This window comes from Sciurus vulgaris, assembly GCF_902686455.1.
Source record: "Sciurus vulgaris genome assembly, chromosome: 4".
Lineage (NCBI taxonomy): Eukaryota > Metazoa > Chordata > Mammalia > Rodentia > Sciuridae > Sciurus > Sciurus vulgaris.
The window spans coordinates 25,168,468-25,189,165 of record NC_136464.1 but is presented as its reverse complement, the minus strand read 5'-3'; the positions used below and the strand labels follow the sequence as shown (position 1 = coordinate 25,189,165).

Genomic DNA, 20,698 nt, shown 5'->3' with positions numbered 1-20,698 from the left:
CCCTATGTGCCCCGGGGGCAGAGCTTTAAGGCTTCCCCCACTGTCCTGGCTGATCACCTGAACTTCTTTGAGGCTCAGTGAGTTTCCAAGACAAAAGCTAGCCAATTAGGGAGTTAGGCAGTGCCCAGTCCAGTGCTCCATATTTGCAGATCTCTTGTTCCTGGTGGGAATTTCCCCCCTTTGAGATTCAGACCAGGGTGCATCAAAACACCTGTAAAGATGGCAAAGTCACCTGGTGCAGTGATGCATGCCTATAATCTCAGCGGCTTGGGAGGCTGAGGCAAGAGAATCACAAGTTCAAAGCTAGCTTCAGAATTTAGCGAGGCCCTATCTAAAAAAAGAGGGAGGGGGTACTGAGGATGTGGCTTAGAGGTTAAGCACCTCTGGGTTTAATCCTTGGTACTAGAAAAAAAAAAAAAAAAGATAAACTCATTAATTCCATCAGGGATAGGAAAAAGTTGTCAATGAGCAAAAAGAAAAAGTTCTGGTTTGTTTTCTAAGGGCTTTTGTTACTTTATCTAAAATCAATATTCACACCCCATACTTGTTTTTTAAGAAGCTTACCAAAGTATTAATATCTCGGATACACAGAATTCCACACTTAGCTATTGTTATGAGCCACAGTCCATGTGAAGATAGATAGAGCATTCCAGTTCCATAATGCTTGCTTTGCACTTTTTGGTGTGGCTTAAGAATACAAACTTCCGTATGTTCCTGCTAATCAAAGAAAAGGACCACATTATAGAAAAGATTAGGTGAGCAGCAGATTCAGGTTTGCAGATGTGCATTTTGCATACATGCTCAGATTTAAATCTCAAATGCTGTCCCTGGAAATGAATTAGCACTGGATAAAGTAGGCACCCCTGTTTGTACCATGTGTTACATTCTTTGTTTGCAAATGGAAATTTGTTTCTGCTAACTAAGGAAAGTCTTCATATGTAGTCTGCTACTAAAGATTTGGCCTACACTGACAATCTTTATTTTTAATAATTTAATTAATCTTTATTTTTGCCAATAATTTTCAAACATCCTATACGCACGTCAAAATAAGGTAGTTGAGGCCAGACGTGCTGGAGCACACCTGTAATCCCAATGGCTCTGGAGGCTGAGGCAGGAGGATTGCATGTTCAAAGCCAGCCTCAGCAACTTAGCAAGGCACTAAGCAACTCAGCAAGACCCTGTCTCTAAATAAAATACAAAAAGGGGGCATATGGATTGTGGTTCAGTGGTTAAGCTAACCTGGGTTCAATCCCTAGTATAAATAAATAAGTAAATAAATAAATAACATAAGGGAGTGGACATTCCCCTGTATATCTCGTGTGTTCCCACTCCAAGCCTTTCACAGTCCTTCTTTGTTCTGAAATGTCTTTCTCCACCCATCCCACCATCCCGTCCACCTCCCCGTATCAGCACCTACTCCAAGATGGCTCACTCTGTTTCTCCATGTCTAAAACTGACCTGTTCTTTGCTCATGACATTTTCTTGAACCCCCTTTGCCATGAACCATTTCTTTCTTCTCTCAATTTCTATGGCCAGTGCTGGCTACTCTGAGAGAGAAGGGCTTTGACTGAAGAATCGAGAGAGGCAGGGTGGGAGATACTCTTGGGACCCACTCAGTGGGACACTGAATGGCTAAGGGGCAGCAAGCAGAAGGTCACTGGGACAGTGTGCAGAGCAGCTGGCGACCCAACATGGAAGATGTTCAAAGAGAGGGATGAAGGGATGCTAGAAATGTAGTTTAGTTATTTTGCACAATTTTGGTTATGGCTCAGGCACAGAGCTCCACTGAAAATTAACCTTCCTCTTGCCCTTGGCATCTATGGAATAGATTTTCTAATGCTAGATTTTTTTTTTTTAAGTGACTAACCCAATACTGGGTCATCTGTCCTGGGTTACTCGGCAAGTGTGACATATGCAGCATAAGTGTGAGCTTGCTCACAGGTATTTTATGGTGGAGTAGCAAGCAACACTAAGACTTATCTAATTCAAGGGCACTGTATGAATACAAGAAAGCCACTTGTTAACTGAACTGTACTATTAAAGCAGACCAGAGGATCATGTCTAAATAGCACAATGCCCAGGTTGATCACTAGGCGAGTGATAGTGTGCTGGAGTTTTGGCGTACCTTTTCAGGAAGAAGATAGCTACAGATGTATGGTGCTTGATTACAAAAGCCATATATTTGGTTACTCTGAAAGTCCAAGACTGCGGAGGACAGAGTGTGCTCCATCTCATACCGGTACGTGTGGATCAGTTCCTCTTTCAGCTTCCCTCTTTCATCAGTGAAGCTTTCAGAAACTACAAGATTTGCAGAAGAAGAGAGCTCATTTGGACCAAATATTGATTTTATGTCTTTATCATTATGAACAATTACGAAAAGCAAAATGAAAGTTTTAAATGCAGAGGTTATTTGTTATAAAAATGATTTTAAAACAATTTTAACACTAAAAATACGACTGATGAGTTAATTATCTTTTGTTGGCCTTGGTTAATTTAGCAATTAACCTAAAGACATATCTGCAAATAAACATAGGAGCCAGGCAGGGTGGTGCACTCCTGTAATCCCAGTGACTCAGGAGGTTGAGACAGGAGGATCACAAGTTTGAGGCCAGCCTCTTTAACTTAGCGAGACCCTCTCTTAAACTAAACAATAAAAAGGGCTGAGGATGCAGCTCACTGTTAAAGTACCCTGGGTTCAATCTCCAGCACCAAGAAATAAATAAATAAATAGGTAAAGTTTTTAAATAAATGTATGTAGTCTAGAGATTCTTAATTAAAACATAAATATGCTTTGAGGTTTTCTCTTATATTCTATGATCATTTATTTGTAAAATTGCTACCCAGGGAGATTTTTAATCTGAAATAAAGGAAGTCTATTTTTTCATACTTTTTCACCCAGAAAGTTTTCTTTGTAATTTATCAGTGAGGCATCAATAAATCTGATTTTTTAAAGTGGAGGAATATCAATATAAAAGCATAGACTATCTCTGTAGGGATATATATTTTTTGATTTCTCAAGCCCTTACGGAATATTTAGTGTATCTCAGACACTATTCAAAATGCTATACTAATATAAACTCATAGTAGGAGATGCTCTTGGGACTGTGAAAAGATGAAGTAAAACTTTTTTTGTTAAAAAATAATATAATTTGTCAGTGAAGGTAACTGCACTGTAAATAATCTGAATCTAACTGTGTATGTTTAGAGCTACAAAACAAGAGACATCCCAAGATGACTAAGTGTCAGCTGATCCTCTTTCTTTTCTTTGATAATAAAGCAGATTTGGGAGTGACAAGGCCTAAGGGAAATGCACATTTCAGGTTGTCCGTAGTCACAGCAGTTTAGCTTTGGAAAGATGCACAAAAGATAGCCATCTTACCTCTTCACACGCTAAGAGAAACAAATGACAGCATTAGGAGGGAAAAAAAAAAAAAAGACCAAAAAACAACTATGACAGCAATTTAGCTGGACCAAAGACAGAATGGGTGGGTTGTCGGGTTTTCTTTACCTTTTGGTAGTGTTTGGGGTACAGTAAATAATTCCACCCTGTTTTTTGCGGCTTCCGGAAGTAGAGAAAGCACCATTACTTGTACCACGTCTACATCCAAAAGAGACACTGTGGATATTTGTAGAATGTCTTTGCTCACCTCTGAAAGCAAATGGAAATCCATGCCCATGTGGTCAGAACATCTTACCACCCCAATGAAGATATCACTATAGACTTGCCTTTATTCAATCTGTAGAACCAAATTTATTTACCAGTGTATTCAGTGATGTTTCAACGTAAGTGTCAAGAACATTTTTTGATGAACTGATGGGGGAACTTTCCTGATTATATTGAAAGAATGAACATTTTTTTAAGCTGTTTTATCTCAACTCCCTAAGGTCTCCCTCCCATTGTCTTAACTGCCTAAGGTCACCCTCCCAGTTATCTTAACTCCCTAAGGTCACCCTCCCACTAATGGGAAAAAAGCCCCTAAAGCTGTTCCAAGAAATAGCCCCAAACAGAGTAAAAGAGTAAATTGAGCCAGATAACTAGATAGTGCTCAAACAGTAGGATTACTAGAAACTATTGACCAGAATCTACGCCCTGTTGTTAAACATTGTAAAACATGTTGTATGTTATCAGACAACTCAGACCCCCTTTGGAATTTTCTGGCAGCTTTGTTCCCCCATTTTTTTCTTTTTTTCCCCTTTTTCTTCCTTTCATGTGCGACCCCTCCCGATGTGTGGTTTTCTGCCTTTATAAACTTGTAAGATTTTCTGCTAGGGACTCCACCCTTGGACTCCTGCGTGAGTCACCAGTCGGGTCCCAGCGTGCTGGAATAAACACCTCTTGCGGTTTGCATCAAGTGACGCCTCCTGTGGTTGATTGGGGTGGCCGTCGATCCAAGGGATAGAGTTGGGGTCTCCTTTTTGGAGGTCCTTCAATATATCTGGATCAGCTGCTTCCAACAAGCTTGGTTTAGTTTCTTTCCCATCTGGGGTGGCTTCCAGAGTCTACCATCTCTATGCATCTGCACCCTGTGTGGCATGGTCATGCCAGTCAGTTTGCCCACTCTTAATACTGGTTGAGCTCAGCCATCAGTGTTTTTTGCATCTGTGCTGATGTGGTGGAAATACCCCTGCCTGGGCCTTTGCTCCTCTAGAAATCCAGATGGTCAGACCTCAGCAAGGCGTGCTGAGCCAGCAGCCCACTGTGGGGTCCTTCCGCACTTACCTCCTCTTCTCGGAGGGGCGCTACTACAGCTTTCCCCATTCTCAGCTCCTTCCCCAGGTGCACAGGTGACCTTACCTCTTCCCTAACAGGAAGATCAAGGACTTTACACACAAACTCAGCCTCAAGGTTCTTATCCTGAATCTCATATCTTCTCACTGTTTCCATCCTCCCCCTTTATTTCCTTGATGAGGCAGGAATCAATCTCAGGCCCCGTGATTTTGAGACCATGCCTCCAAACGTTACTGGACCTTGCACTATCCATCACCTCTTTTTTGTTTGTTTGTGGTGCTTCTTCACTGAGCTACACCCCCAGCCCTTTTTATTTTTCAATTTGAGACAGGGTCTTGATACATTGCTTAGGCTGAACTTGAACCTGCAATCCTCCTGCCTCAGCCTCCTGAGTGGCACCACCATGCCCACCCAGCCCATTCACCTCTTTTTGTCTATTGTCCACCACTATGGTTCCTTCTGTTCTGCCCTCAAGACACCCTGTCTTCTGATAAGAACCATCCTTCAACTCTGGTTCCCTTCAACAGTTAAGTACCTGATTCTTCCATCCTGGGTAAACTTCCTAAAATAGTCTTGTCACTTCATCACTCCATTTTCTTACCTCTAGTCCCTCCCTGACCTCTTTGTCTCCCAGGGATCCTTTGCCAAGCATCCCAACCCTCACTGCACTCTCACTGGTCACAGCCTGTACTTTCACCCAGCCTTCCTTCCTCAAGGTCTCTGGTGGGGCAGGGGTGTGACTTCCAGTCCTCAGTTTTCTCCACTACCTCCTCTTCCTCTGTCCACACCTTCAATGCAGAACAGTCTAGTGTTCTATTTCCAGCTTCTCGGCCCACACACTGGTCAAGGAGCTATGTTAAGAAATGGGATATTTAGGCAGGATGTGTCCACTCTGAGGTTGGTCACAGGATCTATCACACTTGGTGCCATCTAGTTGACAAATCGAGGTTGCCTGTTTGGCCCCAGTAAACATTCAGATTTGCTTCTACTCTGTCTTCTTGAGCCATCTCATCAACTTTCTCATGCTTTCAAGAACAGAATTATAAAATTAAGCCTTGAACTGTGTATCTCTATCTCCAAACTGATGCTGAATGTCCCCAAATGAACAGCTTATTGGCTTCAAACCTACCGAGTTGTTTAGCTCATCCTATCCCTCTGCCTCAAAACCTTTCTTCTTCAGTTAATGACATCACAAATTTCCACCTTCCAGGTTAGAAAGTTTGGAGTCAATGCTGGTCTCTCCTGCTATGGTTTGTATTTGTTTTCCCCAAAGGCTGTGGGGTAAAGTCTTGGTTTCCAGCCTGTGGAGCTATTGGGAAGATCTGGTGGAACCTTTAAGAGGTAAGTTTGGTTGCTGGTGGCATGCCCTTTAAGAGGATATTGGGACACATCAATATTCTTTTCTCTCTCTTTCTTTTCTTCTCAATCAACCTAAGGTGAGCAACTTCCTCTACCATGAGCTCTTGCTGAAATGTACTGCCTCACTACAGACCCAAAAGCAACGGGACCAACTGATTATGGACTGAAACCTCCAAAACTGTGAGCCCAAATAAACATTTTCTCTTTATAACCTGATTTATCTCAGGTATTTGTTACAGGAATGGGAAGCTAACACACCTCCTTTTCACATATAATCAAATTCCATCACTCAGAGCTGTTTCCTCTTCTCTCCCTCCAAGATACTGCATGGGTTCGTGTCTTGTAGACAAGAGCACATAGTCTGAAGTTGGACTTCCTGAGTTTGAGTTCTGAATCTTCCACTATCTACCTGTGTGATCTTGAACAAGTACAACCTTGCTGCACCTCAATTGACTCATCTATAAAAAGGGACTACCAACAGTTATCTATCTCACAAGAGTTGTCTAACAGAGTTAACACACACCAAGGTCTTAGAAAACTTGCTGTCACATAGCAAGGCACCCCTCAACAAACACCAGCTGCCATTATGATTGAGTATTGTCATCTCTTGTCTTGACTACTATGACAGCTTCCTTACTCATCTCTCTTATTCCATTCTCTTTCTTTCTACTATATTCTTCACATGGGTGCCTGAGTCAGCCTCTAAACACCAAGCCAACTCATGCCAGTTCCATCTTGAAATTTCTGATGATATCTCATTGAGCACAGAACAAATTTCAGATCTCTTGGGATGATATTCAAAGTCCTTTGTCATCTTAGACTTCATTGCCATATGGTCATCTTCTAATAAACTCTTCTGTTTCCCTGTTACATCAGACTTTATTTAAATTTTTTATTTTTTAAATCTCTTGAGCTGTAATACTAATACGTCCCATCCCACACCTATGGAAATCCTCCAAGCTCACTACTTTTCCTTGGAAAACCCTCCCTTTATTTTCTGCACCTCCCTTTATTTTCTGCACCCCCCTAGCTGTGCACACATTTACCTCCTTCCCTCACAACTGGCAGAACTAATTGCTCTGCCTCTGGGTCTAAACATAACTCTGCTTTGTTCTCCCCCCACGAAATTGTCTCCTTGACCTTTTCATTCTTCGCAGGACTGGATTTAGCATTTTGCTTCTAGTAGGCACTTGATAATTCTTAGAAATTCATGAATGAATTTATAAATATGTTTTGGGGGAAACATACATATGTTTGGTACTTAGAGCTAGAGAGAAAAGAATTAGTTCTTACATAAATAGTAAATATCATTTAAAAATACTTCAGGGAGAAACTACCCTTACTTCTCAGCTTACTTACTTCTTACCCTTACTTCTCAACTACCCTTACTTCTTATTTCTTATAATCAGAAATGTTCAGCCATTTCATTAGTTAATTCAATACTGGATACAAGAAATTTCTTTAGCATCAGCTATGTACTAAGCAGATTACTCCAACACACCAAATACCTCTACATATAACGTGGGATTCTCCTAACTGACTGTTATTTAAATGTTACTCTTTTTACAAACATGCCACAAATAATTATTTTGCTATAGTTTCATTTTTTCTTAACCTGAAATTCTTTGAAATAAAGTGACATTTTAAATTAATGCATATTCTGTCATACCTACAAATCCGAGAATCTGAAATGAGCTTGAGGGGATGGCATTGATAATAAAGATGTTTCCTTCTGATGAGCCAACAAACAGAAATATTCCTCTCTGGTCAAAACTAGAAAAGAAGAAATCTAATGATCAGATCCTACTTGCTTCCCCAGAGAGACTGTAAACAAGCTTATGGACGTGTGTCCAAGGAGACATGCTCAAAACCAGTCACCAATGGCTTGTGATAGCTAATAAGTCTCTGACCTTGAGAAAGCCAAGTGATCACAAGTAGACCTAACCATTGTGCTCTACACCTGTGCCACAGAGTCAGGAAGACACAGGAAAGGTGGACAACTATGTCATTGTAAGTGAATAAAATAAGTCAGTAGAGTTTTCTTGATATTTCAAGTGGGAGTAAGCCATTCTCAAATTAGGGCTGGGCGTGACGTTTCATTACCCATGACTGACACCTGGCAGGAGGAGGAGGAATATAAAGAAACATTTCTATACTCCCTCAAATTAGAAGTGAAGAGACACAAATCAGACTAAGACAAGTGGATCTGAGAAAGAAGAGGCACGCGGAAACTAGCATGGCACCAAAGAGCAGGGCAGAGTGGGGATTTGACAGTCAGTGGGTGACAGCAGGCTGGGCTGGAAGCTTGGTAGTGACAGGACAGAGGGCAGAAACCAGCTCCTCCACGCTGCCTGCAAAACCTTCAGCTCTCTGGAGCTGAATTCCCTAATCTTGTTGCCTCTCTGGAGCTGAATTCCTTAATCCGTCCAGCAGGGACAAGCAGACTCCCATTGGGTCCCATTCAATGAACTCCAATAAGCTGTGAAGCAGGACACAAATGTCAGTTCGTGATATTTACTGTTATGATAAATTTAAAAAAGAAAGGGCAATAATAACAATAGCATTCAAGTCCAAATACCAGGTATCTACACTGTCTTCTTAAAAATAATGCTTTAAAAGATTTTAAACAACCCGAATGTCTATCGACATACTGTTATTTAAATGTTGAAATGTTCATATAATGGAATCCTATGCTGGTATAAGGAAGAATGAGGAAAGTCTTTAAGTGGACATAAAACATTCTCTAAGATAGACTATTTGGAAAGTAGTGAAAATAAGTGAAAAATAAAACAAGGTCCAGAACACTGTGTAGTTTGCTCCCTTTAAGAACAGCAGCAGCAACTCTTGAGGCCCTGTGGCCTTGGCCTCTGATCCCAACCTGGGCTGCTTCCTATTTAAAGTCTTCAAGCCTCATCATCCTCACCTGTAAAATGGAGGGAGGAGCAGCTACAACAGAAGTACCTGGCACACTGTGAGCATTTGATGATTATTTGCACAAATGCAAAGATGCGCTTATCTTTGCACTTAGTTATGGATAAAATGCCTTTGGAAAGGGACACAGGAAGTTGGTAACAGGCTGCCTCCAGGGAGAGAACTAGGGGCAGGGGGGACTTTCCGCTACACACCTCTCTGTACTTTTTGAACATTGACCCAAGTGAAGATTTTAACGTTCAACACAAATGAAACATGCAAAACTCAAGACTCAAAGTAGTGATGGCCTTTCTGGAATCCCCAACAGACAGGCCTGACAGAAGCGCCCAGAAGCAGAAGGTGCTCACCTGAGATGCTGCACAGCAGACTTGGAGAGGAAGGCCTTGTGGACCACCCCGAGGGAGTCCACCTCTTGGACATCCAGGAAGTACACATAGCCATCCATGGTCCCCACAACCGCGGAGTGGGAGGAGGGGGAACAAGCCAGGGCTGTGCTCTGTGGGAGAGAAACCCCGGGAATGAAGCCTGCTCTCCTGCAGACAGGAAGTCTACCGGGCTGCGGGTGCAGCTTGGTGGGGGAGCCATGCTGAGCATGTGCAAAACACAAATACTCACAAGCAAAACAAAAAATGTCTACGATTTTTTGAAAATCCTGCAGAATGAAAAAGTGGTAAGTGCGGTATGGGATGTGGTACATATTTCAAAGGATCAACTCAAGCCCCCTGAGCGCTCCAATTGTGTAAGCAGTCACAGCAATCTGTACATCTTTTTTCTTTTTAATTTTAATTTTAGGTGTTGCTAGACCTTTATTTTATTCATTCATTTATATGCGGTGCTGAGAATTGAACCCAGTGCCTCACACTCGCTAGGTAAGCTCTACCATTGGGCCACAACCCCAGCCTCTGTACATCTTATTTTTATCCTAAAATTAGAATGATAGAATATAAAGAGGTTTCTGGAACTTTAAGCCATAGCATCATTTTATCTCTAAATGATGATAAAATGATTACGTCAATCATTATCTAAATGATTGTGAAACAATTAGACCCAAATAATGAAAAATAAAATAAGATATTTAAAATAATTTCTATCATCTGGCCGTTTTTGTAGAATGTTTGTGATTCTTGTGGATCACTCCAGGGTAATCCCAATTTTGTTCTCTGAGTAATGGTGGATCATGGGGTGCTGGTATGATGGAGGAAGACTTAAGGAGAGAACTATTTCAGCTCAAAGAAAGACATAACGGATTTTATATCAAATTATTTATACAGAATATGATGTCTAAGAGAATAACTTTACTCCTATAATATTTAAGGAATCTTTAAATATCAACTATTTCAGACATATTTAATTTCTCTATGATTACGCTTTGTACATTGTTTTGAATAAAACAGTGGAGTATTAGAACTGAAAAAGAACTTAAGAAATCATTTTGCAGAATAGGAAACAGAGGCCGAGGACTGCAGCAACCGCCTAGGGTCCTAGAGCTGTGACAAGCTCACCGGGTGTCCTGCCCCATTAGAGTGAAATTCTAGTGGGCTTTTATTGTTCTTATTTTTACCTGAAAACTTTTCTGGAGCCTCTTAATGCTCATGTGATTGTGTGTGTGTGTGTTCCCAAAATAATCACCTGAAATTCTCCTCCACCTCAGGGCCAAAGTGGCTAGTCTAAAGAGCATAGCACTAGCCAGAGGAGTCTTAGGTACCCTTGCAGGTGTCGCCAAGGAGGCTGCTGGTGTCCAGGTGTGTTGCCATTATGGTGCTGAGCTGGGCTCCCTGACTCCACTAGGTTCACAAGGAGCGCACTCGGTGTCACAGGCAGGGAGACCTGGCCCCAGCAGCACCGAGTCTATCCTGATCAATTCTCGGTAGGGCAGTGGTGTCCTCCAGTAGGGACAACCCAGTGTCCCTCTCCAGCACAGGTTGGATCTCATGAATGTCCCAGGCCTGGTGTGGCATTCACTGAGGTTGGCAGAGGCCTTCTGATAGTGCCTGGGTCCCTCCTTGGTCAAGAGGAACAGGGTGAGTCCAGGTTAAATAGGGCCCTGGGGGTGTTGCTAAGCATTTGTGCCTCTCATCTGTAAGTGGAGATGTGATCAGGCGAACTTGTGAGATCTCTTCTGGTTCTAGAAATGAATACAGATTAGCATGTGCCCCACAGGTTAAAAAGTCTTCTCCAATTTTATGGTTTTTTTAGGTCAGATTTTTTCCTCTTTATTTTTGAGGGGGAGTTTCATTTGTGATGTGGAATTATGTGTCCTCTGCATCTTGCAATATTCTAACTTAAGGTATGATGCTTAGTCTTTTATAATTGAGATTTTAATTTTGTAAAGGGGAAGGATTGTGACTTCCTGACCTACTAAGATCCATAGCTCATTTAGAACTGCTTAACACAGCAAGTGATGATAACTAATAGAAAAGTCCCAGCATTATAATTATTTCTTGGTCTTCTTTTTTTACATTATTTTATGCAAAGTGCACTATGAACATGCAGGAGTGGTGGTATCGCAGTGAGGCAGGTGCTGTGGACAGTTGTGTTTGCTCTACAGCAATACTGTATCCTCCTCCTGGAAAGCTTCTTGCATATGCACTGAGAAACCACCCTTTCCTATTTTCAGGGTTGAGTGGAATGGATCTCACTCCCATTTCTGGGGCTGAGTTTAAGCCCATTAGCATTTCTCATCCCCTTCGCCATATTAATAAGTTCAGGGATGTCATCAAGACTATAGGTAGAAAGGAGAAAATTCTTCCCTGACAATGAGATGTAATGTTGGAATCTGTGGTATTTGCAGTCCACTAAATGAAACCAAGATGAAACTAAAGGCAGATGGTGGAGACAGAGAAACAGGTCCTTGGGTAACATCATTCCAGCCACTGGACTGAGGCACGCATGAGGCCAGACAAGATTTGTTCTTTATAGTTAACTGAGTCTATAACCCCTCCTTTTCAGTTTTGGCTTTATCTGGTTAGAGTGGCAATTTTCCTTCATTTCTAACTGATCTCCTTATAAAGCAGGCCGATTAACTAGCTATGGTTGAGGGGCTGTTTCATTTCTGAGCAAAAGCAATGACCCTCCAGCTTGCTCTTCCTCCCTTGCTCTGGCACTAAAGCTTTTCACTGGTGGAACCCCCTCAGCTTGCCTCCCAAAGAGCCTATATAGCAAGAGACCCTTGCGGGTCTGCAATGATGCCATGGCACGAGTGAGATAGAGACCACTAGGATTTCAGAAACAAGTGCTACCCGAGAAAAAAAATTATCCTTTCCTGTACAACGAAATAACAGGCTGTATTTCACTCTCTGGGGTGCGGCATATACTTTATATACAAGGATTACTCTGTAATAAGCCTTCAGCAGTAAGTGTTTGCCCAGACTACTGAAATGTGAATATGGACAGGTAGATTGGATTACAATTCAACTTAAAAAAAAAAAATCTATCAGGTACACTTACTGGGGTATTCAGATAAATCTTGCTTTCACAAGTACAATCCTCCAGGCACCAAACACAAATTTCCCCTGAACGTGTGAGTGTCTGTAAAAGAAAGAAAAAGAAAACTAAATGGGAAATAAGACTTTTCTACAGATGAATGTTCTAGATCACTTTCTAGTATAACAATGAGAAGTGTTAGTAAAAAAAAAAAGCATACTAATGTAGCTTCTACATAATTATTTTACAAGTTCAACATCAACCCTTTTTTCTGAAGAAATGTTTCTAATAAAATTTAAGTAACATGTAATAACTAGTTAGGATTAGAAGAGTGAAATAAAGATTTTTTTCATGTAATATATTTAAAAGTTACTTGGAAATTCAATGAATTATTGCCTTATTCATTATAAGCCTAGAAAATAGGTACCGACACACTGTTCTTTTTTTTAATTAATAGACTTAATTTTTTTAGAGCAGTGTTGAGATTATAGAAAAAGTGAACAGAAAACAGCGTTCCCCTCCACGTATACAATTTTTTTATTATTAACATCTTTTTTTGCATGTTAAACTTGTATCCCGAAACCTTGGTATAATCATTTAGTTCTAGGAAGTTTTTGTTGATTCTTTAGGATTTTCTACAAAGGTAATCATGACAGCTGAGAACAAAGGCAGTGTTATTTCTTCCTTCCCAGTTTGTATACCTTTTGTGTCTTTTTTTCTTATTGCATTAGATCACACTTCCAGTTTAATGCTGAATGGGAATTTGCACCATTAGGTATGATGTTAGCTGGAAGTATTTTGTAAGAATTCTTTACCAAGCTGAGCTTCCCTCTGTTCTTCATTTTCAGAGAGAGTTTATCATAGATAGGAAATAGATTTTGTCAAGTGCTTTTTCTGCATCTAATGATACAGTAATGTAATTTTTCTTCTTTAGGCTATCATGTTTAGCCTGGATGTGATGGATTCGACGATTTTTAATGTTGAATCAGCCTCACAAACCTGAAATAAACTATACTTGGTCATGGTGTAAAATTCTTTATATATATTGTTGCACTCAATTTACTAATACTTCATTAATATTTTTTTCCTTATGTGCCCAGGAGAGATATTGGTCTATAGTTCAGTTTTCTTGTAATGTTCTTGTATAGTTTTAGTATTATGGTAATGCCTCAGAGAAAGACTTAGGAAGTATTCCTTCTGCTTCTATTTTCTAAAAAGAATTGTAAGATTGGTATTATTTCTTCCTCAAATGTTCACCTGGGCCTGGTACTTTCTATCTTGGAAAGTTATTAATTATTTATTCAATTTCTTTGATTATAGGCCCTTTCTAAATAACTATTTCTTTGTGAGTTTTGGCAGATTGTCTTTCAAGGAATTGGTTCATTTCTTCTAGATTATCAGATTTGTGAGGATAGAGTTACTCATAATATTCCTTCATTATCCATTTAATATCTATGGTGGTTTTGTTGTGATGACTTTTCTTTCATATCTGAGTATAGTAATTTTTATTTAATTAAAATTACTTAATTATACTGGCTTAAGATTTATCAATTTTATCAATCTTTTTAAAGAACCAGATCTTGGGCTTATTTTTCTATGTTGATATTCTATTTGTAATTTCATTAATTTCTCCCCTAATTTTTATTTTTTTCTTTTCCAATTACTTTGAATTTAATTTGCTCTTCTTTTCCTAGTTTCCTAAGGTTGTAGTTTCAATGACTGGTTGTAGCTCTTTCTTCCCTAATAAACGTATCCAGTGCTTTAAATTTCCCTCAAAGTATTGCTTTCATTGCATCCCCAAACCTTGGTAAGTTATACTTCATTTCATTTAAAATTTTTAAATTTTTCTTGAGACATTTTCTTTAACCTATCTGATATTTAGAATTGTGTGGTTTAATTTCCAAGTCTTTGGGGGAGTTTCTATTATTGACCTTTTATTTTTTTTAAAACAGTACTAGGGATTGAACCCAGGGCCTTGCACATTCTAGACAAGCATTCTACCACAGGTATATCCCAGCCTCTAATTAATTCTGCATTAATGCCATTCTGTTCTAACTACATACTTTGTATGATTTATTTTTCTTTCAAAGTTGTTAAGGTGGGTTTTGTGGCCCAGAATGTGATCTACCTAGATGAATGTTCCATATGAGCTTGAGGGGAGTATGTATTCTGCTGTTGTTGGATGAAGCATTCTATAGATGCCAATTATGTCCTGTAGATTAATGATGTGGTTCAGTTTCCCTATGTCCCTACTGATTTTGATTTTCAACCTGCTAAATCCATGTCTCTGAAGAATGTCTTTTAAACTTTCTTGCAAGGCAAGTCTACTGGCAAGAAATTTCCTGGATTTTCATCTGTTTGAGAAAATATTTCTTCTTTACTTTTGAAGGATAGTTCACTGGATACAGACTTCCAAGTTAGTAGGTTTCTTTCTTTCTCTCTCTCTTTTTTTTTTTTTTCAATATTTAAAATATTCTCTTGTTTGCTTGGTTTTGGAAGAGAAGTCCAATGTGATTCTTATCCTGGTTCCTCTGTGTGTGAGGTGCCTTTTTCCTCCCTCTAGCTTCTTCCAAGATTTTCTCTTTGTCTTTCCCACCTTGCACGGTTTGTATGGTTTTATTTTTTAGAACATTGGTAAATCCTATAAAAACTGAAATAAGTTTCTTAAGATCAACAAGGTAAACAATGAGACACTGAGAAAGAAGTACATAGTTTCTTTCTTTCTTTTTTTCCTGCAGGTCCTGGAGATTGGACCTAGGGCCTCATACATGCTAGTCAAGTGTTGTGGTACTGAGCTACATTTCCAGCCCAGAAGTACACGGTTTCCAAATGTACAGGTTTCTTTTCTCCCCTAAATAAGCTGAATTCATGATGTGTGCATGAACAGTATTAAATCTTCATCCTCTGGTGTTGCTGCTATGTCACTCTGGAAGGAGATAAATGCTTGTTACTCTGGAAGGAGATAAATACTAACAGTTTACTGAGTGCTAACAAGTAATTAGCAATGACTGTGTTGAAAGTCCTGGCTTGCAGACTGTGGGTGGTGAATGCAAGATGGAAGATTTCTAAGATAATATTATGGAGTCACAATATGATGACGTCCACTGGGCAGAATAGATTTGATGATGGAAGTACTTGGCTTCTCTATAGTACCTTCAAAGATACCTGTGCCTCTTATTTGCACATGAACTTCCTAAGTTACTCACTTAGATATGGATAGGAATTTAATCTGGAAACATCACATCTTTAAATCCTATTGTGCCATAATAAGATATTCCTCACCATGAAGTATTTGGTTCCAGGTGTGATAAAGTCAAATGCCAGGAATTTCCCATCACAAGCATCTAGGACTTTTTCTATGGTTGGCTTCTCACCAAAAGTGTAGATACAAACAGATCCCTGATGAAAGAGAGAAAGAAACGTATTACAACTGTGGCACATGTAGTTCAACAAGTATTTATTAAACGCCTACTGTGAACAAAGCACTATGTAGGAACAGGTGATGGAAAAATCACAGGAAGGACCTTGAAAAACTTAAACTCTAGATGCTAAATTTGTTTATTGATTGACTAATACATTTTCACTATTTAAAATAATAAGAGTTCTCTGATTTCAGGCATTTGTTTTTTAAATTTATAAAACAACACTTTCTCTGATTTCAAAAAATAATGTGTATTTATGTAGAAAAGCTGGAAAAAACCGAAAAGTTTTTAAGATGAACTAAATCCTAGCACATGCTAAACATAACTGGGCAGGGGCAGGACATGGATTTAAAATTCAAGCTTTTGTAAAAATTCTGGAAGTGTGGCTGAGGTGGTTATGACATCATTCTTAGCTCTCAAATTCATTTCTCAAAAATAGAAAAATCTATCTGTAATGTATGCATCTCTGTCAGCAGCTATGATATAATGTGGTCACTTAATCAGCCACAAGAAATCTGGTTTCAGCTGATTGAAGTTTACTTTAGCTAAAAATACAACCCTGTAGAGTTCAAAATTTGGTAGGTATTTGCTCATTTTACCTTTCAGTATTCTGTCAACAAATAGTGAGTGGATGCTGGGACTATGTCAGAGGACAAGAGAGACAAAATTCCCTGCCCTCATGGGATTCAGACAATAAATCACATGTCTCTCCAAATCTTGCAAGTTAAATAGAGACAATTGTAAGAAGAGAAAAAGAAGAAGAAAGCAGGGAAGGAGGAGACTTCAAGACAAAATAAGGGAGTAAAAATGTAAAACCAAGTATCTAAGAAAGGCTTTAGTGACAAGGTAATGTCAAAGAAAAGATTTGAAGGAAATGAGGAAAGGATCCTGTGGGAAGAGCTCTCCAGACAAAGGGAACAGCCAGTACGAAGACTCTGGGGAGGAGGTCAGGGTGCTCAAAGAAGCAGCCCAAGGTCCCGGGTGGCCGGAGCAGGGTGACAGAGACAAGAGTAGAGGGAGATAAGGCCAGGGCTGGGGTGTGGAGTCCACGCCAGGAAAGGCCTTTTTTAAAAAAAAAGAAAACTTATTTTTTAAAATTTGTCAATGGATCTTTAAACTTTATTTTATGTGGTACTGAGGAAGGAACCCAGGGCCTCACACATGCCAGGCAAGCGCTCTGCCCCTGAGCCACAACCCCAGCCCAGGAAAGACTTTGCTCACGTTGGCTGCTGTGTTGGGGATGTTATTTAATCTATTGTGTCTGAGAGAAGTATATTAAAATGTGCCATTAATATCATGCCTTTGTTTTTTCTTGTCATTCTATCATGTTTTGTTTTATATATTTGAGGCCGTAATTAGGAATATATGTATTTTAAATGCTTATATATTTCCGGTGAATCTAATTTTTTAAAATTTCAAAACAAAGTCATTTATCTTGGAACATGGTTTTTATATGGTTTAATATCTAATACTAATATATCCAGGTTATAGTTGCTAACCCCTGAACCACAGTGAAGAAATTCCATGATTTCTTCTTACATTATTAACATAGAGAAGTCAGCTATTAGTCTAACAGGAATTCCTTTGAAGAAATCTGTCTTTTCTCTTGGACTAATTAGAAAAGTTTTCTTTGTCTTGTTTTTCAACAGTTTCACTTGGGAAAGTTTAAATGTGAGTGTTGTTTTATGGATCTTGCTTGGGATTTACTGGTCCTCTGTAATCTGTAAATTCATTACTAATCAGTTCTGGAAATTTTCAAGTCAATATCTCTTTAAGTATTGTCACTGTCTCAGTCTCTCTTCTGTCTGGATGCCAATCAAATATATGTTAGATCTTTTCCCTGTATTATTCATGTCTCTTATCCCATCTTCTATAGTTCCTTCCCTTTTGTTTCTGTAGGGTACATTCTAAAGAACTTCTGATGTTTTTTACAGTTCAATAATTCTCTTTTTAACCACATCCAAATCTCCATTACTTATAATCTTTGCTTCATTAGTGTATTTTTCTGTTTTAGAAACTTTATTTGGATCTTTTTCTCTGCTTTTATGATACTTTAAAAATAGTCTTCTCTTCTCCATAGATACTGTAAGTTTATAATTTATTTTTTAAAACATCTGTTTTGACTTCTGGTAATTACCAGAAACTGAAGTCTTTCCATACTTAATTTTAAGTTTATTAAACTTTATTTGTAATGTAACTAAAATTTTTGCTTAGCAATATAAATGGATATTAATCCTGACCTTTGAGGGTCATCCTGTTAATTAGGAGTTCTCCTGACAGTATAATTCAGTCATCTATTTTTACTCTGCATTGATTCAGCTCCCTTCCTCCCTTAGAGAACTCATGTTTTCCTTAGAGAACAACCCACGTCCCCAATCTCAGACCAAATTTTCATGGCTTGATTCTACCTGGGGCCCAGGGCTAGATATGAGACTTAGGTCTGGCCAATCAGAGCTCAGATTCCCCCTGATAATAGTGACTGATCCAGGGGTAGACAGGAGACTCAAGTTGGCACAATGAGTCTATATTTTAGGGCATTTTTTTCCCAGCTGGTAACATTCTACCAAAATCAGCACGAGGGCAGAAATACAAATTGGGAACTCAGGAGACTCAATACCACAAGGGGAGAGTCTTCATAGCAATGAAAACTGCAGAGGGGAAAGAGTTAAGACATTCAGGAAACAAGACCCAATGGTAGTCCCTGGATTCAGATCCACTTTTTGCTCTTTCAGTTATGTGAACAAAAATGAATATTTCTACTTAAAATGGAACCACCATTTGACCGAGTTATTCCACTCCTTGGTTTATACCCAAAAGACTTAAAATCAGCATACTCTAGTGATGTAGCCACATCAATTTTTATAGCAGCTCAATTCAAAATAGCTGAACTATGGAACCAACCTAGGTGTTCTTCAACAGATGAATGGATAAAGAAAATATGGTATGTATACACAATGGAATATTACTCAGTCATAAAGAAGAATAAAATTATGGCATTTGCTGGTAAGTGGATGAGACTGGAGACTATCATGCTAAGTGAAATAAGGTAATCCCCCCAAAACAAAGACTGAATGTTTTCCCTGATATGCAGATGCTAACACACAATAAGTGGGGGGAGAGGGAAGAACAGAATTCATTGGATTAAACAGAGGGGAATGAAGGGAAGGGAAGGGAGATGGGAATACGAAAGACAGTAGAATGAACTGGACATAACTTTCCTATGTTCATATATGAATACACGACCAGCGAAACGCCACTCATGTACAACTGCAAAAATGGGATTGTGATTAGAATAAGTTATATATATATATGTATATATAATATGTCAAAATACAGTCTACTGTCATGTATACCTGAAAATAACAAACTTTAAAAAAAAGGGGAAAAAAGAACATTTCTTTTTCATTTGGGCCTTTTAAATTGGTCTTATTTCATTTGCAACTGTAAGAGTCCCTACTAGTAGAGCACACTCTCACTCTTTTATTCCTGTCATACAACGATGACAATAATATTGTCTGAAAATTGTATATCAAGAAATTGCCATCTAACATACCTTTTCTGTTAGAATCAGCAACATTTTGTAACTGGGAGAAAACGTCAAATGTTCTACAGGCCCTTCAGTCTCAAGAAAATTCTCCACTTTGTAACTTGAATCTTTAATAATGAAAGAGTACACAGAGCCTTCCTACAGACCAAACACAATGAGATAAGTTCAGAAAGTCGGTCTCGCTCAATGCAGAGAACACTTTCTTCATCAGACAAAGCTTGTGGATTACCGTCAACTGTTTGGGGTGGTCATCTGTGTTTACATTACCTGGAACACGCTGTTCTTTCATCTTTATTTAGGCAACTTTTAACCAGGTTCCTTGATCTGGATTTAATTTTATTTCTGTTGTGATACATTTTTCAGTTGCCGAAATTTTTGCTGATCACTCCTCTTTTAAATTTTTAAATTTTTATTTAATTGATAAACTGTATATATTCATGGGGTACCATGTGTTTTAATATGTACATTGCATAATGATCAAATCAGAATATTTTTCCTTTCCATGTGGTTAAGAACACAAACCCCTTTAGTTATTTTGAAATGTACGTTAACTACAGTCATCTTGTTCACGACAGAGCAGCAGAACTCACTTCCAACTGTGCACTTTTCCCCGCCCCACCCCCACTTCTCCAACCAGATTCAGGTACTTGGTAATCACCACCCTACTTGTCAGAATTTGACTTTGGTAGATAACCATACAAATGAGATCAAACGGCGCTTGGTCTCTGTGCGCGTCCTCTAGACTCACCCCATTCACTTTGTTAAGGCCCAGTAGGATTCACTGTGTTCATACGCTACTCCACTCCAGCCATCCCTTGGACACAGGCTGTTTCCATGTCTTGCCAATTTGTGACTAATATTGCAACATAGGAGGGTAGATAGCCCCTCAGCATACTGACTTCAATTTCTTTGGATATATGCCCAGTAGTGGGGTTGCTGATCATATTGATCACTCCTTTATTGCATGTCTAGTGTCTGTCTTCTCACCACGTTCCTCACTGTATATGAGGTGGGACAGATGAGGCAGTTTGCTGGTGTGTGTGCAGCAGTTTCCTTATTTCAAAGGACACAACCCTAGGTGTATTTCTTTGGTCATTATTATGTGTTTCCTATCTCCATAAATGACCCAGGGATAGGAGGATGAGCCTTTTATTTCCTTCATATCCTGTTCTCCAGTTCCTCGCACAGTGCTAGCAAATAGCAGCTGTCCAGTAAAAATGAGTTGGTCGGTTGGCTGGCTGTAAACAGGTTTGAGCTAATTTCACTACTCTTAAGAACAATCTGAGT

The 20,698-nt window shown here is 39.2% G+C and overlaps 1 protein-coding gene across 3 annotated transcripts in view; it reads right to left on the bottom strand.

Moving 5' to 3' along the window:
- Window positions 1-20,698, bottom strand: part of CFAP43 (cilia and flagella associated protein 43) — a 94,764-nt gene that overhangs the window by 43,647 nt on the left and 30,419 nt on the right. For 2 of the 3 annotated variants that reach the window (XM_079136311.1, XM_079136312.1), the window contains exons 8-15: window positions 19,418-19,549; window positions 15,725-15,841; window positions 12,467-12,547; window positions 9,367-9,515; window positions 7,758-7,861; window positions 3,509-3,649; window positions 2,126-2,298; window positions 565-717 (exon numbers count right to left, since the gene is read on the bottom strand). In XM_079136311.1, coding sequence (XP_078992437.1) covers window positions 565-717; window positions 2,126-2,298; window positions 3,509-3,649; window positions 7,758-7,861; window positions 9,367-9,515; window positions 12,467-12,547; window positions 15,725-15,841; window positions 19,418-19,549 — 1,050 coding nt within the window. The remainder of the gene's footprint in view (window positions 1-564; window positions 718-2,125; window positions 2,299-3,508; window positions 3,650-7,757; window positions 7,862-9,366; window positions 9,516-12,466; window positions 12,548-15,724; window positions 15,842-19,417; window positions 19,550-20,698) is intronic. The other variant, XM_079136310.1, reaches the window with a different exon arrangement.